At 36.3% G+C, this 27,494-nt stretch overlaps 1 protein-coding gene across 1 annotated transcript in view; it reads left to right on the top strand.

The window, feature by feature from the left end:
* LOC121423773 (afadin- and alpha-actinin-binding protein A-like) overlaps nt 1–21,636 on the top strand; it is a 64,964-nt gene extending 43,328 nt beyond the window's left edge. The window contains exons 8-13 of the mRNA XM_041619260.1: nt 8,376–8,556; nt 13,734–14,105; nt 14,695–14,868; nt 17,932–18,049; nt 18,651–18,810; nt 19,404–21,636. Of these exons, the coding sequence (XP_041475194.1) occupies nt 8,376–8,556; nt 13,734–14,105; nt 14,695–14,868; nt 17,932–18,049; nt 18,651–18,810; nt 19,404–19,683 (1,285 nt within the window). The 3' untranslated portion in view covers nt 19,684–21,636. The remainder of the gene's footprint in view (nt 1–8,375; nt 8,557–13,733; nt 14,106–14,694; nt 14,869–17,931; nt 18,050–18,650; nt 18,811–19,403) is intronic.
* The last annotated feature ends 5,858 nt before the right edge of the window (nt 21,637–27,494 follow it).

Raw genomic sequence — 27,494 nt, 5'->3', positions numbered from 1 at the left:
ATTGCATATCTCTTCTAAGTCAATTTTTTTCTCCAAATTTATTCTTGAAATTTCCCTAGTCCCAAGAATTTCACCTGTAATTGAACTGAATTTTTTAGAATATAAATAGTACATTATAGATGTAAATGATATAGATTACAGCATTTTATGATAAATAGTTAAAAATGTATTGATGAAAATCAGAGCCTGTTATCAGATATAGTACAATAATAAGTTGCTCAGTATCATACAGGCATTGATTCAATACAGTCATGACTCTTAAGACAGTCATAAAGGGAAAAAGCATGACATGGGGGAGGGGGGGGGGGGGGCTCATAGCGATTTGACCCCTGAAATGCTCAAAAGATCCCTTGAAAATAAAAAGGGACCCCTTGAAAATCCCCATAATAATGATCAGTTCTTGTATAGCGCATAACACAATGAATAACGTCTCTATAGGCGGTTTCAAACCGCCTCGATCACAAGAATCCCCGTTAAATTACGAGAACTTTTTAAGGCTAAAAAGTACCCGTTAATTATTCCTGCATTCACACCGCCCCGAAACACATCCTTCGGGATAAGTTCCCGAAGTTACGAGCATGCGCAGTGTGGTCTGATAAGCAGGCAAGGCGGGAGATTCAAAATCTCTAGCCCAGCAGCCACCCACGCCGCCGCGCCCAACGACACGCTGGGATAAAAGTTCCCGTAATTTGCTTTCACATCGCCAAAATACCTGCGACCTTGGAAAAATCCCCACGAAAGTTCTCGTAATTTCGCCAAGTACCTACTATTTAGCGGGTATTTTCTTTCGGGGAGATTACGCGTAGTTTGCTTTCACATTACCAAAATACCTGGTATTTTCTGATCGGGGTAAATTTCCCGATCAGAGAATACCTGGAACTGGCGAACTTCGAGGCGGTCTGAAACCACCTTATGCGCTTCCAAAGGACTTGGATATTATTACCCCGGCTGTAGCTCAAGCAGCCTTTCCAGCGCTCGGCATTTCAAGGAGTAAATTCCTGCCAGGTACCCATTTACCTCACCTGGGTTGAGTGCAGCACAGTAGGTGGTTTCAGACCGCCTCGAAGTTCGCCAGTTCCAGGTATTCTCTGATCAGGAAATTTACCCCGATCAGAAAATACCAGGTATTTTGGTAATGTGAAAGCAAACTACGCGTAATTTCCCCGAAAGAAAATACCCGCTAAATAGTAGGTACTTGGCGAAATTACGAGAACTTTCGTGGGGATTTTTCCAAGGTCGTAGGTATTTTGGCGATGTGAAAGCAAATTACGGGAACTTTTAGCCCAGCGAGTCGTTGGGCGCGGCGGCGTGGGTGGCTGCTGGGCTAGTGATTTTGAATCTCGCGCCTTGCCTGCTTATCAGACCATACTGCGCATGCTCGTAACTTCGGGAACTTATCCCGAAGGATGTGTTTCGGGGCGGTGTGAATGCAGGAAAAATTAACGGGTATTTTTTAGCCTTAAAAAGTTCTCGTAATTTAACGGGGATTCTTGTGATTGAGGCGGTTTGAAACCACCTTATGTGGATCAATTTCTTGCTGAAGGAAACTACACCATGGCTGGGATTTGAACCCACGACCCTCTGTTTCAAAGTCCGGAGACTAATCCACTTAGACACAACGCTCTATTCACTACAATGTTAAAGTTTCCCCAATAGGCGGTTTCAGACCGCCTCGAAGTTCGCCAGTTCCAGGTATTCTCTGATCGGGAAATTTACCCCGATCAGAAAATACCAGGTATTTTGGTAATGTGAAAGCAAACTACGCGTAATTTCCCCGAAAGAAAATACCCGCTAAATAGTAGGTACTTGGCGAAATTACGAGAACTTTCGTGGGGATTTTTCCAAGGTCGCAGGTATTTTGGCGATGTGAAAGCAAATTACGGGAACTTTTATCCCAACGTGTCGTTGGGCGCGGCGGCGTGGGTGGCTGCTGGGCTAGTGATTTTGAATCTCCCGCCTTGCCTGCTTATCAGACCACACTGCGCATGCTCGTAACTTCGGGAACTTATCCCAAAGGATGTGTTTCGGGGCGGTGTGAATGCAGGAATAATTAACGGGTATTTTTTAGCCTTAAAAAGTTCTCGTAATTTAACGGGGATTCTTGTGATCGAGGCGGTTTGAAACCACCTAATGTTGCTGCAGATTTGGCCTACAGTATATAGATTGTGAAAAGTAGCCCCTGGAAATATATATATATATATACATGTATATATCCCTGTTGATCATTTGCGTACCCTAAACAATCACCTTTGCTGTGCAAACCTGGAACTTCTTATTGGTTGTTCCAATATGAAAACATAATCGACAGTATCTTAGATTTCATAACCAGAAGACCGTCTCCTGTTATAATTGAAACTAGTTAAAAGTTTATTATCAATTCCTTGCCAGGCTTGTTCCAGTACATAACAATTCAGAGACAGGATTTACAAACTGTAAAGTAAGGTTCAGATGACAGGTTATAAAAAAGTTGAGTCTACCCAACATTCACTTGATTGAAATGAAAAGGGAAAAAAACATATACAATGTACATATTATCTGAACATTTCATAAAAAATTTTAGGTTTATGGCATTTAAAATTTCACTTAATTTTACAAAACAAATAAGCACAACACAGTGATGTGGAAAATAAGAGACAATGAAGACACACACCCAATATTTCTTATTTTTACATGAAATTATAAATGAATTGAATACAGAAATCCACACGGTCAAGTCGAAGTGAAACTCTGTTTTACATTTGAGGAAAAAATAAATATTTATTATGTTTGAAATAAATGTGTACGATGTGTTACTTCATTTTCATGTTTCACGTAAATTGTGATCTGCATTCAAAGTTCTTGCAGTAAAATTTCTGAACTTTGTAAGAGTGTGTCAGATTTCATTTTAACTCACGTGATAAGTTTATGGTTTCATCATCACCAACTTCGAGTTCGAAATTGGTTTCATTGATTTCCATGTGAACATAGCTGGATAGCCTGTAACAAAGTAGCCAGACTGATGACTTCATTCCAACAAGTTCCTTCTTGTAGTAGAATCAGGAAATCACTCAAGTTTGCTTCCAGTCCACATCGACCAGATTAGATCCATTACAGCCAATAGTCTCATTGTTTTTCTTTTCAACTGACACTTTTTTGTGCCCCTGGACCCCACCCTGTTCGTAATTGGTATAATTAACATTGATCCATTCATTTTGGAGAACTTTCATCATATTTTATGTTCTATAAACTGACATGGGATTACCTGAAACGCAGTGTATCTATGTCGGTGCATGTTTACCAGAGTATACTTGATTTTGCACATACTACCCCTTTCATAAACCCATCCTCCAATTAGCCGCCTAAGAGTAATGCGGATAATTCAATAAAAATTGCGTTCACAAACTCCGAAAATAATCAGCACTATTTTTACGAGCGCACGTCCTGAAAAAGGCGGATAATCGTCATGGCAACCGCGTACATCCCCTCCGATGCAGTTGCGTTGGAAAAGGGTGACCTTGTGACCGCACCATGGCAATTATCCGCATTACTTTTGAAATGCGTTCATAATGTCAACATCTGGTTCTGGTCCCAATGCTGCTATTATGCGGATAATTGCAGCATCAAAATAATGTGGATAAATCTGGTCTTCCTCCGATTTTACGACCAAATTATGCTGCTATTAGCCGCATAATTGGGTTTATGAAAAGGGTATAAGAAAGCTCTTGAAAAATACAGAAATCTTAGAAATTAAGCTCTGAAATTTGTTCGTGGCATCAAAATTTTGAGAAGATTGACCATTATAAACCACAATATGTTCATGGTCCATCCCTGGTCAGAGGATGTACATGGTCTGTGGACAGAGTGTACGTGACAAAAGTTCAATGACTTTTGACCTTTCACTCAGAGTAAACTTCACTCCAAAATTTATGAAATACTTTATGTAGTATAACATAAAACTAGAATTGAAAATCAATTAACTATTTGGTCATTCTTTTTTCAAAATAGAGATGAGTTTACTGAATTCAAATCTCTTTGGACCACTCGGTTTAAACAAGGAGAATGGAAATGAAAATTGTTTGGATGATTATTTGATTTATAGGAGATCTGTTTTTGAGTGCAGCCTTACAATACTGGACCAATTTTATTTGATTTTTACAGCTCTAGACAAAATAGGATAGTTCACCAATAATTAGTGGTTGCTTTGGGGTTCTTGATCAGAATTTCATTTTGTGTAGGTGATATTTTATTCAGGACAACATTGATATATGGCATGAATTACTGAAATTTCACTACCTAAATGAACTTTTCTTTTAGCACTGAAAATGAAAACTGAAACTGTGTTTATGTAGGTATTGCATATCACTATATGCAATACTAGCTTTATATTGCTAGTATGCTGACATTTCCTTGGAGGAAATAGTGTTTTGGCTAATGTGACGTCTAGGTGGCTTTATATAGGTTCATATTTGATATTTTGATGAAACTGTGCATTTAAACCTGATAGTCTGTCAGGAAGACAGACTTAGGTGGTGTGATATGGGGATAAAACTCTCTTTGATATGTAGGTTAGCTTTAATATTTCCCTGAAAGCTTATTTTGAGAAAGAATTGGTTTGAGCATGGACCTACTATTGCCAGCCTGACACTTGCATGATTCTGTGTCACGCATTGGCACGACTCACGTCGTGCCAGTGCGCAAACTAGTCGTAAACTGGCATGAAGTGTGCGTAAACATGTCGTGACTGCGTGCCATGTCGGGATGAGAATTTTGAAATGTTCAAAATTTTGGTCACGACAAAATTTAGCGACCGGGTCGTGAATTATGCGCAAATTGTTTGTGAACTTGTCGTGAACTCGTCGGGACGCTGCGGGACGATGTGTGCCAGTGCACGCCATGCCACGACTGTCACGAATAGTTCACGAACAGCTCACGTTGTGTTCACAAATAGTTCAGCACGACACCGTCCAAATTGCCCAAACTCGTCGTGCCAAAGCGGGAAATGTGTAAACTATGCGCAAAGTATGCGTGAACTCCTCATGCCAGTTCTTGTCAATCTGGACACTGACGGGCGCGCATTTGTGAACTATTCGTGAACTATGCGTGAACAAGTCGTAAACAGTGCGGGAGCCTCCCAGTTCGTGCCCCAAAATGGCACGACTTTCCACGACAAAATCGTGGCCAAAAGTCGTGCAAGTGTCAGCCTGGCTTATTAGTATTCTCTGTCAGAGTATTAAGTAGGTCCATGGTTCGAGGGAGGGGTTTAAAGAGAAATTCCAGTAGTTGCAGTAAACACTGATTTCATGAGAAAGTCTGTAAAACAAGGCTTAATTGTCAGTATATCATCGAGGGCCTAGATCTGGTACAGTTACATAAACTGAACTTTGTGAAATCTACGCTGAAAATGTTCACACCGAAGATCACCAACATAGATAGGCACACATGGGACAGTGTATTATTATTGCTGGAATAAAGACCCGATGGAAGTGACCGAATCTGCGCTTATTTTTCTTATTTCTCAGCAATTACACAATTTCTTCCAGAATCCTTTGGCACATATTTTATATTCATACAAACAAACACTTGGATGGTCATTATATTAGATTCTGTAAAAAGTCATTTTGAGATCGTTACCAGAACTAGAATTTATCTTTAAGGAGGGGATGTTTAGGGAAGAAGGTGGAAGAGGAGGTGGAAAAGAGGAAGTGGAGGTGGGAGAAAATGAAAAAAGTACAAATCTGTAGGACCGAGTACAGGTACATGAGGAGGAATTGTGAAGAGCTGAGTGGGAAATATAGGGGGAAGAAAAGGACTGAGTGAGGATGGGGACATGTATTTGAAATTCAGCAGTCATTCATTTGTTATATTCTGCGTAAGTAAATGTGTGTGTCAGAAGTTACATTCTATTATGGACAAAAAAAAACCAACAGATATAATATTGTACTGCCATAATGAAACAATTTGATGGTATTTACCAATCATTCACTTTGGGTGTTTTTATCATTCATATCTACATAATCTTGAGTTTTGATTGATTTGTATATGAAATCCATCGCACATGCAACTCAGTTCTTGCTTTTGATCTTGTAAAGATAATGTCCATGTTTATGAAGGTTGGTTTGAGGAAAGACTTGCTCAAAATCCAATGCCAGATTCAGAGTAAAACAACTGATATGACCCATAAAACAGGACGGAACTGACTTCCTGTCAATTGCTGACAATCATTGGTATTCGGTATGAAGTCAGATTGTGTACAAACTTTATTGTCATACATTGTTGTGGATATTTTGCAGTTTTCTGTGAAACATTTCTCAAATATTAATTGAGAGAACCAGCAGAATTTGAAAGATAAAAGACAAATTGCTAAATGGAGATACAATCACTGTTTGTTTCTCAGTGGCCAGGCACTGTCCAATGCAGTGCAATGCCCCCCCCACGCCACACACGCAAACACACACACCCCCCACCATTTTTTAATTGACAACGGTGGGGTATATTCCTGACATGGAGTTAACATTTTGCCCATTTGAATGTTTCTATTAATAATACAAATGCAATTCTTTGCAGACAGAGGAGGGGTGTGCTAGCATCTCAAAGCATTTTGTTTACAAACAAGGCACACCTCCAATCGTCATAAAAAACACCCTTTGTATTGGGAAGGAGTGTAATATTAAAGACATTCCTATTCAGGGACAATTTCTCAGTATTCAACATAAATCATCCGTCATATACATTGTAAAGTCTTTGAATTATCTCCTCAAAATAGTTTACATTTTGAGCTGCTTACAAAAAGTGTGTGTCCTTGTTATGTTTGTATTCAGTAAAGCACTGTTTTAAGAGAATGAATATGATTCTCTTATCAAGAAAGGAGAAATATACAAGATATAGTGGAAAAGCATTTTCTTGATGCTTAATCCTGATTTCCTAAATAATTTAAAAAATATCAGCTTCTTATTAGCCTATTAGGCCTATATCAATACAGTTCACATGTTTTGAAACTTCTTAGTTGATGGAACTTGGGATAGTTAATGATACCTTTAACGAGTCAAAGTTAATGACACTGCTGACCACTTTCAATCCCTTGCTTTTAATACACACATGGCAAATAGATAAGCAAGCACTTCAGAAACATACTATAGTACATTACATGAAACATACTTGCATAACATCTTAACATTCCACATGGGCCACTCAAATGTGAGTGACTGAGGGCATATTCATTTGCAGGGTTGTTGTGTTGATGCCTGGGATAACTGTTATATCATGATGTCTCAGGGGCGGATCCAGGATTTTCCAAAAGGGGGGGGGGGGCACATTTCCCGGGAAAATTTGACATGCTTAAAACATGAATGGTTTTCACCCCAAATTTAAGGTAGTTTCATTCACAGAAAATTTGACAAGCCTAAAGAAGAGTTTGACAAGCAAAAAAAAAGTCCTCCAGAGATGAGGGCCACATTCATGTAAGAATGGCAAATTTACATTACAAATTTTGATTAAGCCTCTCAAAAGGGGGGCACAGGCCGGATATGCCCCCCCCCCCTTGGATCCGCCAGTGTGATGACTGCATAAACATTAAAAGGCCAAATGCGAGGGTACCGTCTCGTTCATTTTATCACTGCACATGGATTTAACATTTAAGCTGCTCTACATCTACGAGTGATTATTGATTACATTTAGTTTGTACAGAAGGCACATGTGATCTGTGTGATGTTTGGGGAGTCTGTGTTTGTTGTTTTAATGACGTCTGTGGTCTAGTTCTTTGCCAAGAGTTTGGCAATGAGAGAGATAGATGATGATTGATTTGTAAAGATTAGTGATGATGGTCGCATATGAATGCTTCATAATGATAATTAAGTTAGTTTCACTGTGGTAATGGTTGCCATGCAGTTAATGCAGTGTGCATTGTATGATAATTATAACAGTGATTACCAAATTTGGTTTTAAACTTGAACAGCCATCTCACACAGATTCATACGCAGTGATTGAAAAAAACATTATGCAATCTAAAACATATATATTTTTATTCTAAAGAAATGTTATTACTTCTCTTAAAGAATAAGTGGTGCTCTTCCTTTTTCAAGTAGGATTTGGAGGATTTCTGATTTTACCGAAAATGCCCTGCATACTCTATGTAAACAACAGGACTGTCCCTTTTCTATGTAGTATTGCATTGTGATTCCAAACTAAATAAGTTTGTTTATACCTAAACATAGAAAAGTAGGAAAATGGTTTCAAAAAGTATACATGAAGGTGGACATGTATTTTATTGCTAATGGCAATTAATGATTTAAAAATAATACTCTAGACAGACACACAATACATAACTGCTTTATGAATTTTTTAACTGCCAACTAATGAAGTATTTGTCTCATTCTCATTCTTTCTTGATATTTTTGTAGGCATGAGGAAGACATGTACCGAGTGATCATCACTAACTATGAGGAGAGACAGAAGGAGGTGATGATGGAGAATCAAGTCTTGAGAGAATCTCTTAGCAACATGCAACAAGAACTGGTTAATCTACTCAACAGACAGGCAGGAGAAGGTGGAGGAGGAGTAGGAGGAGGAACCCCAAACAATGTTAGTATAAAGAATGGGGGTGGGGGCGGGAGGGGGGGAGTCAGGGCTTGGGGCAATTACACCCCCCAAATGCTCAAAAGAGCCCTGAAAATAAAAAAAATACCCCCACAAACAACCCCATTCACTGCAGTGTTGAAGCTTATGTCACAAATTTAGGCAGTAGATTGTGAAAAGTAGCCCCCCGAATAAAAATAATTTTTTGGGGGCCGTGGGTGTTTTACAAATTTAGTTGAAGTGCCAGGATTTTTAATGAGTTGCTGTTTGTCATTTTAATGGCGTCTGTGGTCTAGTCCTTTGCCAATGCACACATGATACGTAATCTTGTTGAAATGGGAGAGTATGTCTCATGATCATAATCTGACCAATGTGGTGATGTGTTGCAGACGACATGTATCTGGGAATTCAAGTGTGATTTTTAGTCATACTTAACCTTTGTGAAACACCCCTCAGACCTATAGTATATACACTTTCTGCTCATTGTCTCTTGTTCACAAAGTTATCAGGGCCCTGTGTCATGAAACTTGACTTCATTAACAAAACAAAAGCTACTGGTAATCATAGTATTTGCTTTGTTATGTGAATAACAAATTATGATAACTGTTAAAAGCTATTGAAATCATAGTTATTGACTTTGTAGATTTCATTAACGAATTTTGATAACTGATAAAGTTGCTGAAATCATATTATTTTACTTATCTGATTTCATTTACAAATCATGATAATTTTCTTGAAAGCTACTGAAATCATGGTATATGGTTAGCTCATAGCATATTTTCTTGGGAATTTTGCATTGTTATTGAAAACAGTGTTTATGAAACATAAACTTGTGTGAAGATTGCAATAGTTTCGTTAGTTTCTTTTATACTAACTTCTTGGAGGAAGGCATTTCTCTTGGCAATCATATGCTTACCAGAGGAATGTCAGACATATAGGGACAGTGATTTTCCGTTTCTAAAAATTGCCTTTTCCGTTTCAGAAAATCTCAAATTCCGTTTCAGCATGTCTGAAAACGGAAATTCCGTTTCCCCATAGACTTTGTGTACAAGAAAAATTGACAATTCCGTTTACATAGAAAACCAATACGCAACGAGTAGCGATGTCAAAATGCTAGCGCTGCTCAAAATTTGCATCTACCAATGTACTAACATCGCTTTAAAATCCATATTAATCGAAGAGATTCGAGCTCATAAAATATTAAGGGAAACATAATCAACATGAATATATTCTCACCTTTCATATTATTAGCATTATTTTATTGTTAAATGGGATTTTATCGCTGATTTGGGGACTTTTCGGACATCGTTTTGAGCAGTCGACGACTTCCGAATATCCGCCATTTTGGATTTGATGAATCACCGTGATCATTATATTATGACCGAACATAGAGGGCAGCAACACACGGCCGGATTCTGCCTTCTATGCGGACGTAAGTGTAAACTAATTTGGATACGATCGAGTGATGGAGAGGCTCGAGTGTAGTTACGATGATTGTTGTTGCAAAGTGAGATCGTGTTTTTTCAGTTGATATTCGTATTTTGTTGAGGATTTGGGATTAATTTCTGTTGCTTTTTTGTGCATTTTGAGAAAAAACATGTTTTCCGTTTGAAAAGCCACTTTCCGTTTCAAACAGCCGATTCTGTGAATTCCGTCCGTTTTCCGCGATCGCGGAAAATCACTGTCCCTAGTCATAGCATCAGTGTCTGTAAAGAGTATCACATCGCTGGAGCCATCACCATTTTCAGCATTTCAAAGAATAGAAGTGTTCTTATGAGAACTGTGTGTGAAATAACATCATTTTAATTATCATCATTGCTTTTCTCTTAAATTTCTTTTCCTTTTTTTTGGGGGGGTTCTCCTTCATGAGATTGGTGAAAAATACTTTAGCTAATACAGCAGTATACGGTATTGTAGAAAGCCTAAATATCTTGCAGGAGTGTAATAAGTTAGCACTGTGGAGCTCTGAATCCTAAAGAAAATAGATCCCTACTTTGGTTTAGGATTGAGTGGTATTATATTACTTTTTGACGTGGTCCCCTGATGAATTTCCTTCGCAAAATGCTTCAGGAGCTTTACCTAGCTGCATGAGTCATATTGTAAATATTGGTTCCTTGATAATCAAATGACCCTCTATTTTTGTCCCTCTCAATTTGCCTCTTCTTTCACTCTGTTTGTCTCTCTCTTTCTCTGTTTCCAACTCTCCCATCTTTCTGTCTCTCTTTCTGTCACCCCTTTTCTCTCACCCCTCCCCCATATCCCTCCGCATGGCTTACTTCATATCAATCTTTCTTTTTCATCACCTCTCTCCATCTTTGTTCTGTATTTTTCTTCTCCATTCTTATTTCTCACTTTGTCTCTCATTCTCTGTATTTCTTCCCCCTTTCTGTCTTCTGTCTGTCTATATCTTTCTCCCCCCCCTTTCCACCCTCTTTTTATCTCCTCTCTTTCTTCCTCTCTCTCCAACATTGTTCATTTTTACACCCGTCTACATTTAAATGATATTTTCCCCCTACCATTATTAATACAGTTTTTTCCAGGACTTAAAAATATTATTTTTGTCCATGAATGGGTAAAGTTTTCCCCAATGTTTGAATTATCCTGCTCCTACATACATATTAACTTTCCCTGCAAGTTTTTCTTTTAACAGGAGAGTCTTAGAGACCATAACTTGTATTGTAAGCTTATAGTCAAAGATTAACTTCTTGTAGGCAGCCCTAATTAATTTATCAATAAAAACTGAAAAAATTGTCTTTTTTACATTATGATTTGATCAACAGTTGCCAGTTTTTGTAGGAGTTAGCATTGGTCATAGGATGTCATTTATTCATATTTTGATCCTCTCTAGGAAATAGAAATTAAGTCGAAGGGAAGTAGTTGTGGAAATATGTAAAGAAATATTCTGCCAAAAGTAGGCAGCATGAGGGGAGGCAAGAAATGACCAAGTTAAGATTATATTCAGGGTTGGAATGATTATTCTTTGGATTCATCATTTGCTTGTTCTCTCATTTAACATTACTGATCTTCCTAGAAGTTTAGATTATCACAGCTGCTGTTATAGTCAAAACTGCTGGAAATTTTGAAATCATGAAGTCAGTGCCAAGTAACATAAGAGATATAATTATTTGTGTCATTTAATAACTGTACGTCTATTTCAAACTATATGCAGAACGTTCCATTCATTTGTAAATATTAATCTTGTCTTGTTTTGTGTGTATAATTCCCCTCTTTTGGTGAATATTGTGAAATTTTGATCATGTATTAACATTAAGGATTATTGAGCATTTATTACTTTTGATGATGACATAATAAAATAACTTGTCAGTTTTAAATCTTTTAATCATGGCCATTGATAGGGGTATATGATAAAAAAAGAAGGTACATGGAGGGGGAGTTATGTACAGCTGTTTATTAAACAATCATATCTGTCTGACAAAAAACAATTATACATGTATGACATGTGGCCCCCTGTCTTACGTGTTATAATAACTAAATGTAATACCATATTTCTATAACAAGCCAATCAAATTGATGGATTTCAGTAGCTTTTAACTGTTACTGCAAACTGGTTATTGTAACAAGTTTTATGAAACAGGCCCCTGGTTTGACAGGAGGAGGGCATGAGTTTGATAGAGAAAGGATATGATGAAGATGGCAGCATTAATATGTCTGCTTGGTAATCCCGTAGTGAGCTCTAAAATACTCTTGAAAAGATCGTTAGTCAGCCGTCTTTGTCAAAATATTTCCAGGAGTGTGGCTGGGGGTGGTCGGAGTGTAAACCCAGACTTGTGTCTTTTAAAGGGAGGTGTAGAAATGTCTTGAAAGTTGAATATGAAATTCTTGATATTCAGTGCTGAATTCCATGAATGAGACAAAGTTTAATTTTCTTGAACGTATTTGAATTGTTTAAATTCTGTCTTTACATCTCACAAAACATGTATATTTGTGTCAGTGATAGCTTCATGTATCAGGACAGACAAATTCCAAGCCAAGTACATTTTAATCTTCCACATCCAGGCTTTAAAGTTCAGCAGTTTTAGGGCAAACCACTATTCTTTAGGGCACATTTCTATATTACAGCACATAGATTTTTTTTAAAAGGGCATAACATTGAATCTGCAAGGCCAAATAAGAGAGGAACATTAGGCCAATCTAAAGGGAATCCACATCATGGCCTCAGATAAGTTTCAGCTCGGATTCGTCATTTCCACTACTGTTCAATTCAATTTCACTCATTTATTCATTTCAGATGTTACAATATAAAATGTTGACAGATAAAAAAAACAGACAAACAGAAGACTCCCTAAAAGCTTATGCTTGTCAAGCAAGGTGCTCCCTTACAAAGAACATCAAGAATAAAAATATATCAACATACCGGTAACATAAATAAGATTGAACATAGACAAATGAGACATTTGTTATAACTTCCCTTTGTGTCTGCCTACTCCTTTTCTTTCACCCCCTTCATTAACCTGATTGGTCTTCTCTTCTCACTAATGCCCCTTTTGTCTCCTTGTTCCAGTGTTGCTGTTAAATGTATGTGGTCTATATTATGGTTGTTCCACCTTATATGTTTGTCATTTTGCCTCCGAAGAAGATTCTGCTAGGATCGAAAGCTTAGGCCCCTTTGACTCTCTTATTTACTCCTTTGGCTCTATTTTTTAGATAAGCAGTTTACAGCAGCTTCTTTTTGCCATTTATATTTTAAACCAAACTTGGAATAGATAGTAGTGGAGAGGATCAAATGAAGCCTGGATATGTTGAAACATTTCCCTATACCTATTGGTACTACAGGCACTGCTGGAATTAATTACATATAAAATATGCTGCTGTTAAACATAAACAATCAATTTCCTGTAACTGAATGATGCCCGTCTGTGGATGAAGAAATGTGAACAAACACCTCAAAGTAGTGCTGTGACCAGACCTACTTGAGAAATCTAGAACTTTCTTTCTACTTGAATAGTATAACAGTTCTTTACTTGTTATTTCTGTCATCAAACTGGTAATTTCTCTTCTGCAATTAATCTCTGAAGTTATGAATTGAAAAGTAAATGAAAATAGTTTCTCTTATGATTCTTCTTTTGTATAACACAACTGAGTAAAATCAAAACAGTAAAGTGAGATGATTATATACTTTTGCCGTTAAAAATGATACAACAACTTTTCTTTCCATTCTCTAGAGACAAGGGTACATCTCCGACAGCGAGTACGGTGACACGAGATCCATCGACTCGTCCATCAGTGAGCTATCGACGGGTCACTTCCAGATGCCGTTTGAGATGGTCCGAGAGGGCATCGAGACGAGTCTCCGCCAGAAGTGGCAGAAGCTCAGGGATCACATCCAGCAGATTGAGAAGGAGAACAGGGAGAACCAGGAGGGTGGGGGAGGAGGGAGCAGTAAGGATGGTACAGGGAGCACTGGAGATGAAGGGAAGGGTGGAGGAGGAGGAGGTGGAGGCAGCTCCGGTCCTAAGGATGCGGAGATAGAGAACCTGAGGAGAAAGCTGGAGGCCTATCACGATATCATTGTACAACAGGAGCAGGTCTTACAGGTATTTTTGAAATCTGTGTGTCAATTCAAATTGTTAGCTGTGGATTATTTGTTTTATTTTTTTCAACACTTGCAGTTTGTGTTCTGATATTTTGAAATATTTAAAGATCACAGTTCATATTGAACTGCTCAGCTGAGCCATTACAGCACAATTGTTCTGCCAAGGGGCCCAGTTAAATTAAATGAACAAGATAGAATTTATATCACAAAATAAATGGGATTATATTGGATATGGGATTAACTATTATATCATATTTGCATTGTTAATATAACTTCTACTTTTTTTTCTACATTTTGATCAAATCATTGAAAATATGTTTTTCAAATACCTATTCTTGGTAGTGAGATATTATCTTGGCACATCTTTAGTTTGCAATAAGCACTTTCATTGTAGTGATGTGCATTATTTGTTTACATTTGAATGTTTATTGATTTAAATCTGTTGTTCAGCATGAATTGTTTTTATTTTGAAGTTGCATTATATTCTTTTATCATTGTTGAGCAGTATTCTGTTTTTCATTGATTGATTCAGTTGTGTTTGTGCCTAGTTCTTGTAGTGATAGACATTGCATGCCATTTCACCCCGCCAGGCCGTACAAGAAACCGGTATGGATGGAGACTTTCTGGGGTTCATCAGGGAATCTACGTTGCTAGATGAGAAGGAAAATCTAGCCACCGAACAAAATAGGTTGTATGGCATGAAACACAACTTTGAAAAGGAGCAGAGAAATTTTACCGATGCTGCGATTCGATTAGGCGAGGAGGTAACGATGGACTACTACTCTATTACACTACAATATCATCATTTTTTCAATCTCTTTGTAAAGTTTCATTCTCTCTCTAATTTTCTAGCACTTAGAGCTTATGTAGCCACTTATGTCTAATGGCATTTTATTTTATTTCAAGATCACCTACCATCATGGCTTGGCTAAACCCATTCACCTTGTAATCAATTATGTCTAAATGCCATTAAATGCAATCTTCATTTCATCTGAAACTATGCATGTAGCTAGTTACTTTGTCTTGTTATCATGTGGTCTAAAATGCCCCATCTTGTTCCCTTTTTTTTGCCTTCTTAAATCACAAGACCATTTGATCTGTCATTAGTAAGTATATAAATCGGCCCCATCTTACAAAGAGTTGCGATTGATCCGGTTAATCAGAACTATGGGGGCCAGCAACGTCAACATCTATTATGTATGTTTGTTCAAAATATTTTCTAGCTATGATGCATATTCATGCATTTATTGTTTTTTTTTTAATTCACTGCGCTTCTCTTTGCATACAAAGGACATTGTGCACATTTTTTGTAGGAAAAAATTATGACACTGATCGATTTCCATAGAGTTACGATTGTTCAAATCAGTCGTAACTCTTTGTAAGACAAGGTCCAGTTAGACTAAATCTTGTGAGATGAAGAGGATGTTTGAAGCTATGTAGCATAACTGCAAATTTGAGGGCTAATCCTGGGTAAAGAAATGCGTTGTAGTATCTTAACAAAATCTTTCACTTTCAGGGTTGAAAGCATCCGTGTATAGACATTCATTAATTCATCTTATTGCCTCTATCTTGATACCTGTCCATTTCTCTTTCTCCATTTGTAATCACCCTACATGAATCTCCTTCTTTTCTTCTCTTTGATCCATTAAAACAATTTCTTTTACATGACAACGCATTCTCTCTATTTCTTTTAATTGTCATTATTTTAGTTGTCTGTCTTGTGGTCGTTACTTTATGATTATCTCCCCCCCCCCTCCATTCTGTGTAAAACCTTATATTGTATATTGCTCCGGCTGCTCTCATGGTGACAAAACATTTGCTCCTTCGACAATGTTTCTGTGCTTAATTCCGTCCAAGATGTAGGGTTAGGGTTGCAATAGGGTTTTATGTTAGGTTAAGGGTAGGGTATAGTGTTAAACCCAGGGTTGAAGTTGGTCATTTCATTAGTGTATGGAAATTATAGTGACCCAATTTTTTTTATGATGATGATGACTGACAGTATATGTATGACACCAATAATATATCTACTTATAAATATTTAATTATTAACTGTCTTTTCTACGAGAGGCATTTTCTTGTCATCATTCCAGTCACATAGGCCCTAAATTCTCAAAGGTGGTTTTTAAAACCATCGGTTGAACAAATGGTTTATAATAATAATAATTATTGGCATTTATATAGCGCTCTATCAATCTACGACTGCTCAAAGCACTTCACAATTATTATTACTGGGTCACTGGATTCATAGCAGCCTGTTTGTGCACACTTGCTAAACCAACCACAATGACGGTTGTTTCCTACCGGTACCCCATAAGCACCTGGGTGAGAGTGGCAAAGTATGGATTGACGCCTTGCCAAAGGACGCTAGGCCATGGTGGGATTCGAACATACGACCCTCTGATTACAAGGCGAGAGTTAGAACCGCTACACCATGGCGCTTCCACGGCGCTTATGCAGATTTCCTGTTTAAATTACACTTATTTACCACGTATATTAAAAAATGTCCAATGCTAATGCACGCTTTTGCCTTAGGGCACCAAATTGACGCCTGTTGCCATGGTTAAGTACGGTATTTTATTTTTGAGTCCACTGTTTGAAGAGTGGACTCATTAATTAAAAACACGGGACCCATGAATAAAATAGTGTGGATAACCACGGCAACAGGCGTCAATTTGGCGCACTGTGACAAAAACGCGCATCAGCATTGGACATTTTTTAATATACAGGAAAAATAAGTGTGATTTATACCATGGGTCCAACCGATGGTTTTAAAAACCACCTTTGCGGATTGGGTCCATAATGGTTTTAAAAAGCTCTCATTCTTTATTTCCTTATTGTGTTACTTCTATCTTTCTTACTGCCACCTGCCTCTAAATCACATCTCCACTTGATTCATTCATTGTTGCACCTGCCATTTCCTTAGAAGGCCAAATCGAGCTTACCATTTAATCCTTCTTCCAACAGAATTTCAAAGGAACTAGCTGTCGCTCTTCTTCAATTGCATTAATTGATTAATCAGTTCTTAAATCCTTTTCTTTATTGCACTGCCACTAACAAGAATATTTTAATTTTCATCTGCATGCATGCTCAGGGTTTTGTTGTTGCTGCTGCTGCTGTTGTTGTTTTCCATTTAAATTGAATGACATAGTCTTCTCTTCCATAATGCATATAATTTCATGCATTATTCTTTGGAGTAAATTACTGACATTTAATGCAATATTCTATGCTGTATGATTTTATTTCTGTATAGTTTGATATCAACCCCCCCCCCATGAAAGAAAGGGGAGAATAAAGCATATCAGTAACATACCTTTATGATACACTTACATTATAAATTCTGAATGCATATTTTATTTGACTTGTGAACTACTATCTCTTTAATATTTTCCATTCACATTTCCTGTTTCCATTCTCATAGATAGAATAATCAAGTGGTCAGTGATACAAAAAAAAATGTAATAATACATGTAACTTTGGAGAATTTGATTATTATTAGCTTCAGATGACTTTAAATCAGGCAAAGAAATATTTCTTTTTTATTCTTGGGTGCTGCTTTTCACAACTTAGTGCCTCAATCTGCAACATTAGATAAACTTTTAATTGCAGTGAATGAGGATTTTTAGGGTGTGTTTTGAGCATTTCACTCCCAGCCTCCTTGTAATTTTTGTATGAACCTTACTGGCTAGCCACTTACTACAGTGCAAATTGTGGTGAATTCAAGTCAAGATATCCTGCCTATGAATATCATTGAGGATATATCTGGAATTGATATTATTTTGAAATATGTTGCCACAATTCTTTTATTATTATATTTTTCATATCACCAGAGGAAGAAGTTTGAAGAAGAGAGGAGTGCATTCCTCCAGGAGCAACTGATGCTGACGCCATTGTCTTCCCATCATGCACCTCTGCTTCGACCCCCAAGGTCAATCAACAAAGCAACAAGTGAGTTATTTTTTCTCGGATTACATAGTTTAACCAAATGCTGTATCTGTAGGATGTTTGAGTAGTTAGGTAATCTGTAGATTAATATTACCAATATCATATACAGTACACTTCCCTGTACCTGAAACTATGCAAGCATCATGAGCCATAGTTAGATACTGATATATAATACACTTCCCCACAACCGAAACATCATATATCATATCAAAGGTTATATGAATGATTAATATTAACTACTGATTAGCTGGTTCTCAGTAATAAAAAACCTCATATGCAAATATTGCATCTTGACTGACAATGTGAAAATTCATGCACTTTGATCAGCGACCATTCCAAATGAAATAATAGTAGATGCAAACAATACTTCATTATTTATTGATAAATATATCTATTAGAACTTGATATGCTTATAGAAAGTTTTTTTTTATCCATTTTGTATTAACAATTTATATATACTGTTCATATGATTTTTTAAAGTAATGGACCAAGGATTGGTCCCTGAGGAACTCCATTTGTAATAGCAAGTAGAACAGTGAAATATTTCATAGTGATTCATACATGCATGTATTCTAATCACTAACACCATACTATCCTCTTACAGGCCCCAGCCTGAACCCTACCAGCCAACAGCCCCTTAACCAATCCCCCTCACCCCCACACCACACCCCATCGGGATCTCAGAAGAGAGTCCAGACCCCTTCCACAGTGGAGCTCTACAGGGCTCTCAAGTTATTACCAGAGGGAGGAAAATACCTTAATGTGTAAGTCATCAAGGGGTTTATGTGACATGCTGCTGGGTATACAATGGGCGTTTTTCTCTCTTTTCCAAGGCTCACCTGCCAAAATTTGCTACATTGATTTTAATTGTATATTGGACCCTATGCAAAGTTTCAGGGGGTATTTAATGGCTTCTGTAAGTTTACCCTTATCTCCTGTGTAATTTTTACCCCTGATAAACTAATTGCCTCTGTTGTGAATGATTTGTATCTATTGGTCTATATTCTGCAAATTTAGTTTACCATAAATGAAATTGGATGTAAAGTCGTTAAATGATAATGTCGATAGGACCTGCAACTTGAGTTGACTTTGTCCAAAATCAGTTCTCAGTCAGAAATGATTTTGGACAACACCTGAGTTTTTGTCATTGAATTAGAATTTTGCAGGAATAGTATTTGTCACATATTGTTATACTATTTTTGTTCAAAGATGAAACTGTCTCTAATTTTATTAATGTTCATTCATCTACATTTATGATAGAAATCATGATTATTCGAAGAATAATTATTCTGATTTGTTCAGAGTAAAACAATATTGATATAGCTCTGAAATATCTCATTTTCCTTTTCCCTTACAGCTCGAGGGAAAGCATTCATTCGATTGGAAGCCAGAGCCTTCTCTCGGATTCAGAGCTGTCGTGCCACTCTGGTGTTTCGACTCCCCGCTCGTCCAAAGCGCCATCCATCATCGCAGGGCGCCCTCTATCGAGCCAATCGGGACACAGCAGCCACGGCAGCACAGACAGCCTCAACAAGGTGGGCACCAAGTCAAGAAGGACTGAGGAACACAAACATAACCTGAGAAAGACTATGGCTCACAGGCAGCGAAGAGCAGACAAGGGGGCTCACAAGAAATGATGATGGGTGCAGAACTCAACCACTATCACCTTTCCTTTTACTGCTGTTCCTCCTGCCTCAGTTATTCTGTTCTTGAGAAGTTGCTTATGTTAGGAATACCAAAAATCAGCCTTACCATAGTTGGTCACAAGAGACGTTTGGTTCGTATCTCTGTTATCTCCAACTTGACGAAGACATTGCCTTGTCTTTAAAATCTTTGAGATGGTGCCTGAGTTAAAAACGACTGCTGCAGCAATAGTGAACATGCTGAAACAAGTGCCCTTAAGGTCTAGAAGATGCCATTACTTCATTGTAGAATTCAAACAATTGTACCATATCCCTGCATTCTAACTTTGCAATGTGGAGGGATTCCTTTATGGAGATGTTGGATATTTTTGATATGCCGGATTATACATTGTAAGTAAAATTGCAGTGTATCACAGTGAATGAAGTTAGCTGCCGGGTTGTTACCTTGTTCTTTGATGAATTAACTACCTGCTTTAAGAATGAAGCAAGTTTTGTATCAGGTGTCCTGTACTTGAGCTCAAGGGAAAACCCCTCATCGATTCAGCACCAAGTCCAAAGGCTCATGCATAGTCATCAAGAGGCTGGCGCAGCAGTTTGTGAAACCAGAGGCAAGAAAGCGTAAGGAATACAAACTTAAAGAAATACCCTGCCGATCCTGTAATACTTAACAGGTTTATCATCGCATCAGATGACACGCATTTTACCGAGTGACTTAACTTGATATTGGATTAAATAGCCGGTAAAATGGTGAAGAAAACCTACTTAGTTCTGTGTTGAATTGTTCAGCTAAAGTACTTATAAGTACCTTACCCATGTGCAATGGAAATACTAGCATCTGACATGCCTTCTATGTATAACTTTTCTTTTGTACTTGTTTTGTGGATTGATAGACTAATTTGTAGTGACTTGAGCTTCCCTTATAGATTATCAAATATTAGTTTTCTGTAATGGTTTACTTGATATTATTTATCATCTTGATTCTTGACAATCGCTAACAAGGTGTCACCTCACTTCATTGTAAAGTGAGTATAGTGATTCGAAGAGTATTTTTCATATGAGGTCGATAGCATCAGACTTTATTATTTCTGGAGAGAATAACAATGCTGTAAAGACCGCACTAGACAAAGAAACGAGAAATACAAGATAAAAAAAGTGGTGCATGTTGGAATTCCATACTTTATGTAAGAATTTCAACAAAAAATAATTTTCATGGAAATAGGATGTGTAATTATTATGGACAGGGAGTTGCTGTTAAAGCAAGTTTGATCTTTGATAATGCCACATTTATATTTGAATTTATCTCCATATTTTTTTCATCCAGAGTTAAGTGCTGAGAAGTCTTGAAAACAAGAATTTAAAATGGAAGTTATTTTTGTATTTGTTGTTTGTATAAGTTGGTGATTTGTAATTTTGTCTTTCATGTGAAAGCACAATGTTCAGTTTATCTGCTGCACAATTTATGTTGTGTGAAATCCGGGCCACTTGACACAAAGTTTGGGATTGATCGTAGGGTAGATTACTAACAATTGATCACATTGATCATTGTGTACAATAAATCATACAAATCAATCGTATGATCAATCGCTAGGCTTTGTGTTACTGGCACCTGCTTGTTTTATGCAAGATTAAAAGCTAGTTTATGATTTAGTGCCTTTCCTGTCAATTCAGGCCTGGTTTCATGAAACTTGTTACTAAATACAAATGCTAGAATTCAACAAATGGTTATGCCTTCAGTCAATCAAATGGCATGATTTCTGTAGCTGACAACAGAAGTTTATTGTTTTCCATCATTTGAAAAAATTGTCATGAAATAAAGGCAATTTGTTTAATTTTATCAGAATAAATGTGTCAATGAGATTTTGGAGATAATTTAATTGGTCTTAAATTGTACGTTTAGAGATTGAAATCTATTAATGTTTGAATAAATATGCCTTTTGCAGTGTGAATGTGTTATAAAAACAAAGAGCTATTTTTGGAATGTACCTATAGATAGAAATATGTGTAAATATCTCTGGTATAATATATAGGCCTATTGAGGTATATGAGAAGTGAGAAAATTACATTCGAATACAAGGAGATATTACATAGGGGTTCTTCTTTTTTTTTTAATCCAGATTGTTTCAGTCTTCATTTACATGTATTTGTACTTTTACTTAACATTTGTTGTATCAACATACTTGTTTCTAATGATGCATTGCATTTCACAGACGAAAATACGCATTTTAAAGTTTGAAATTGAAAGTGCCTTAAAACAGTTTATATGCAGCAAGGATAGATATTGTAAAGAAATCTTTTGGGGCATTCTTGGTCATGTGTGTGACCAAAATTATGACAAATCTTGAATTTAATTAGTTATGAATCTAATTTATTTAGAGATTTAGTAATTCAAATGTTATAGAACATTAACATGTTTAGTCAGCTATCATTTGGAAATATTATTTGCTGTCTCCAATATACAGGTTAAGGTCATAGGTCAAAAGAAGTGGGTTATGTGTGTGACTTCATACAGAACCATGATTTTGAAATTTTAATTTCATTTTTGAATTCCTGTGAATTTAACAATGAAATCAAACTTTCAAAATCATCATAGTTAGCTATAAATCTCTAAATTTTTAGATTCATAACTGATTTGTTATGAATTTAGTCGCACAATAAACTAGACATGGGAATGATATGTAGACATAATTCATTATTACAGAGAAATATATTTACTAAATTCACTGTTGAAAAAGATAGTATTGTATGCAGTATTTGAGACAGCGATTGTGTTATATTAAAAGTAACAATATGAAGGTATTTATGATAGATCTATCTATTTAATAGAGAGTGTATTTTGAGTTGAGATATATGTTGAATTGACAGTTAAATTGCCATGTACACATTTACATGTAGGTGAATGATTTTTTTTTTTTAGTAGAGTGTTATGTATTGAATTAAATTGGGCATTTTATATTCAGGCCCTACAATATTCAACAGTTGGATGCTACAAAGGGCATGGGGTTATCTATTGCCAGGTCCATTTGAACAGGATGATTTTGAAAGTTACTTTAATGTCGCTGGATGGATTACAAGAGCACTACTGCACCAACTGAGCCATTTCACTGATAGAATTGTTCACTTTCAAGCCTTCTTCTTTCACTTACGCATTTGCCAAATACATTTCATCTAATCAAATTAATGTGACTTGTAGCTAGAATAACAGTGTCTTCAGCTAATGATTATAGTTGTTGAAGGATTTTTTTACTACTTAATACTTGTACATTAGTATCTGAATACCATTTTTGTAATTGATTTCTTTCTGGGGAGGTGAATCTTGCCAGTTCACTAGCCTATGAAAACAACTGAACACATTCATATTGGAACCCATGTATATGTATGCTACTGAAACTTAAATTGAGCTAGCTGTGCCCATTCTCTTTCTACTACTATCATTTATGATGATATTTATCTAAAACACTATGCTAACGATGCTTAAACTCTGTATCTCGTAAAAAAATTCTTTACAGTTTTTATTCCTGGTGCAATTTTGGTAAAGATTCTAGTATATACAGGAGCCATCTTTATATGCCTAGTATGGTGAAACATTCCAAAAGAAATGAAAATATTGACAACTTAAGATCCAATGCACTGAAATTAGTGACCCATATAGCGTATTATATCTATATTTGTGTACCTGATTAAACTGATCACATACCCTATTTCTAATTCATTAACAAGACATGAAACAGATTGAGCTTTTGTTGTATTCTGCAAAGCAGACAAGTTTCTATTTCTGAAAACCAATTTCTTTTTTCTCACTATCACGGTTGTATGATTATGTAAGTAAATGATGATATAATATCAGGTTGTTACTAGGTAAGCCTTTTTCCAAGATTTGAAAGAAATTATTTATGCACCAAAATAGTTTAAAACACAGCAAATACAGCCAACAAATTAGGGTCCATCATCTCCCATGTATTAAAATAGTTCACAGCTAAATTTAGGTCTATATACTTATGATTCCAGGACCCCGCCTTACAAAGAGTTACGATTGATCCGATCAATCATGACTCTATAAAAATCCATCAGTGTCATAAATTTTTCTTTTGGAAATTGCACGATATCCTTTGTAAGCCCAGAGAAGCAGACTGAATTTTTAAGAGAGCAATGAACGCATGAATATACATCATAGTTAGAAAATAATTTGAACAAGCATGCATAATAGATGTTGACGTTGCTGGCCGTCCATAGTTGTGATTGATCAGATAAGTCGCAACTCTTTGTAAGACAGGGCCCTGGAGGGTGTTTCTCAAAGAGTTAAAAAGTGTTACTTAACACTTGACCTATGATTTGTAACACGTCTTTGTATTACCTCATTGATGATTACACAGTAGAGTGTGTCCTCTGCGCATGATCTGACCAATGTGGTGAAGTCTGATATACTGCATGTAACTGGAACTTTAATTTGGGTTCTTATTCTCACCTAAATCTTGAATACCCCCCCCCCTTTCATGTGTATTAGCTCACAACCAGTGGACTGTTATGCAAAAAAATGTATTAATTTTAATTTACCATTTGCGTGAGAGAAACAACACATCACATCATTGGTCAGATCACGCTAATGAGAAAGGCAATTCTGTCATAACCATCCATGAGATTGCGTGTGATTCTCTTTGATCGTTGGCACTGGTGCACAAGTTAAAGGCCTGGTCACACCGCCCGAACGTTGTTGGAGCGGTCGTGGAGCGGAGAGGAAAATCATCACCGCTCGCTACCGTTCACCATTTTCAATTTCGATTGTTTTTATTTTGTTTTCGATTTTTTCCCCCAAATTTTGTGAGCGAAATTCGACCCTCTCTCCCTACCGCTCCACTCCAACAACGCTCGGGCGGTGTGACCAGGGGCCCGTTGCAAAAAGAGTTGCAATCGATCACAACTCTAAAAAATCATGCGCAACTTGATATTCAACCTATCAACGGCGCGCGTTTAGGACTTGCGATCGATTTTTTTTGTCTTGCGTTTAAACGCAACTCTTTCTGCTACGGGCTCCAGGCCTTAAAGTGTTCTTAATTCTTTGTGACAGTCTTTGTTCTTTTGTTGTTGTAATGTTGACTTGCTGATCACCGAATTTCTTCATCTTTTCTTGTGTTGTATTGTCCTTTTTCATATTCCCACTCATTCTTGCATTTACCAATGAGTATAATATAAAACTTGTTTAATGTGAGTCCTTGTTACATAGTTAAAGATATTTCTACCTTGTAATATTTTTCTTCCTATCCCCTTGCCAGAGAATGAAGTAGTGTTTGATGTAATTATACACAAATTATAGTGCATTATTTAGATTTGCAGTGGTGATTGCTTTCATATGAGAATTATAACTTTTCGGCTTTTATCTTTATATGCATGGTTCAAAGTTTGATGATGTAAAGTTAAATTGCACAGCATGTATATATGCACTATTAATATGGTATTTGACAGAATAAATGTAAGGAAATTGAATATTAAAATTTATATTTTCAGAGAGGGTCATACCCAGATGTAATAAAGATTAAATATGGCATGTATCTGAGATCTAATTATTAGGTTCACTTTTTTTTAAAATGAAATATTGGTGAATATACAGTTACCAAATGTTTATGGAATTTTTTGTGTATCCTGGTTGTTCAAAATTTTGTTGCATATTTTAAAAGCCATCCTTGTAATTCAAGAATAGTGATAATGATATGATATGATTTTCGTCAGGTTAACATAGTGTTGCCACTCAATTTTTCTTGATGTAAGTGGTAAAATATTAAATATATCCATTGATAAAGTATGTTGAATGCATACGTTATTGATTTTTATGTATGACAGTAATTCACTGGACAGAATTCTAGTGTGGACATTGGATGTTTGTCCAAAAACTGCAGTAATGCTCAAAGGATAGAGTGGGCTTTAATCCTTTGCAGCACCCATCTGAATAGTGATGTAATGATGAATGATTTTATGATAATATTTTCATCTTACTACTTCAAAGTGAATTAATTATAATGCAGAGAGGGAAAAGATCAATTGATTTAATAGTCATACATTTGAAATAAATTTGTTTCTGGCACTCAGCAGATATTATGTTGCCCAAAATTATTTTGTCTTTCTGACTTATACTATAGTTTGTATTTGTCTTTCTCTGTTTCCACTCCAAAGTATAAAAAAATATACTTATCTCATGGAGATCTTTTAGTTCCATATAAAATAGATTTTGTATCCTATGAAAAAGGCCTGTCATATAATGCTGTGTAATGATACCTTGTTAAACAATTTTCATCAGATAGTTTTAGATGGCCTGAATTAGATTTGAAATCTCTCAATATCTGTAGACCGGCTGAAGAATGAGTTTTAAAAGTCCAATTAATGTGCATAGTCGTTTTTCATACCATATGGTTAGACTGTAATATGTGTCAAGGCCCTTCATAAACTATATAACAATCAATTATTCATTGTGTTTGGTACCACTGAAGGAATGTTTAGTGAAACCCATAGGCAAAACAGAGTCCCGGCCCGTAACATGAATTTCAGCAATTGATCGTGGGCTGACTTTTATAATTGATCATGTACAATAATCAATGCAATCAATCATAGGAATCAACCACACAATCAATTGCTAAGGTTTGATATAATGGGGCCCTGAATGCTTTATGTTTGTCAAGGGTCTAAACACTACTCATTCCCAATATGTGATTGCTGTGTAGTTCTGTGATGGTGTTCAAACAGTGATGCACTTTATAGTATACTGAACACCTTTTAATGGTTTGCATCTTATTTTCTTTTTTTTCAGTGGTCACTATATCTTGGTTTGAAATGTTGAACTTTCTGTATATTTTGATTTATACATTTCCCAAACACTTCTTTCTGTTCTGAAATAGCTTATTTTTGTCTCAAGTTCTAAGTTTTCTGTACTATACATTATAATGGTGAAGGGTCCTAGTCAAAATATTTTCCATTTGAGAATTCTTGCTAGATGTACATACCTTTAGTTTTTGTCTTGCACTCCTTCAGTTATGATAAGAATTTCAGAAGTTTTTAAATAAAATTTCAGTATTGCATTATTTCATTGAAATATAACGTACATAACAATTTCTATTGTGGGCACCTTGTTCATTAACAGCCTCAGTTCATCTGTTGCAATAGGTGGTTGAATTATTTTATTCACTTCTTTCCATTTTCCTTTGCTCTGTTTAAGATACCATATACAAACTGACATACATTTTCCTGTCTTGTTACAGGGAGCATGTCTAATGCCAAATGAGAATACTGAGTGAATATATATGAGAGAGTTGTAATATTTGAATTGTGATATGAATATATTTAAAGAGCTGCTTCCAGCAAGAAGTTGAATAATTTGTTGTGATGAAAGGATTTTATGCTTCAGTAGAGAAGTCGCAGTGGCATTGTACTTGCTGTTTGCTTCTTCTGTATAAAGTGACTAAAAAAAACCCTTATCATACTGTTGTGTGTGAGAGAGTATGATGATGTCATAATATGTGCAGAATTTTAATAAATTGCCTCATTACGTTATACTCGTCTCTTCATTTTCATTTGTCTCTCTTCTTGTATTCCCCTTACCCCTGCATAGCATCATGGTCATATGCAGAAAAAAAAGAAAATTACTAAAGTTATTAATTATTATCTAAATAAATGAAAAAAAATAAATTGATAGAAATAGTTAGAAAAATGGGGACATCCCGAAATAGAAAAAGAAAACTCCTTTTTGCAAATAATTGCCCCCCCCCAAAAAAAAAAGTAGGATGGGGGGTCGGGTGCCCGGACACTTCGTATTTTTGAAGCCT

The sequence above is a fragment of the Lytechinus variegatus genome, chromosome 11 (genome assembly GCF_018143015.1).
Source record: "Lytechinus variegatus isolate NC3 chromosome 11, Lvar_3.0, whole genome shotgun sequence".
In the NCBI taxonomy this organism is placed as follows: domain Eukaryota; kingdom Metazoa; phylum Echinodermata; class Echinoidea; order Temnopleuroida; family Toxopneustidae; genus Lytechinus; species Lytechinus variegatus.
This window is presented reverse-complemented; position numbering and strand designations above follow the sequence as displayed.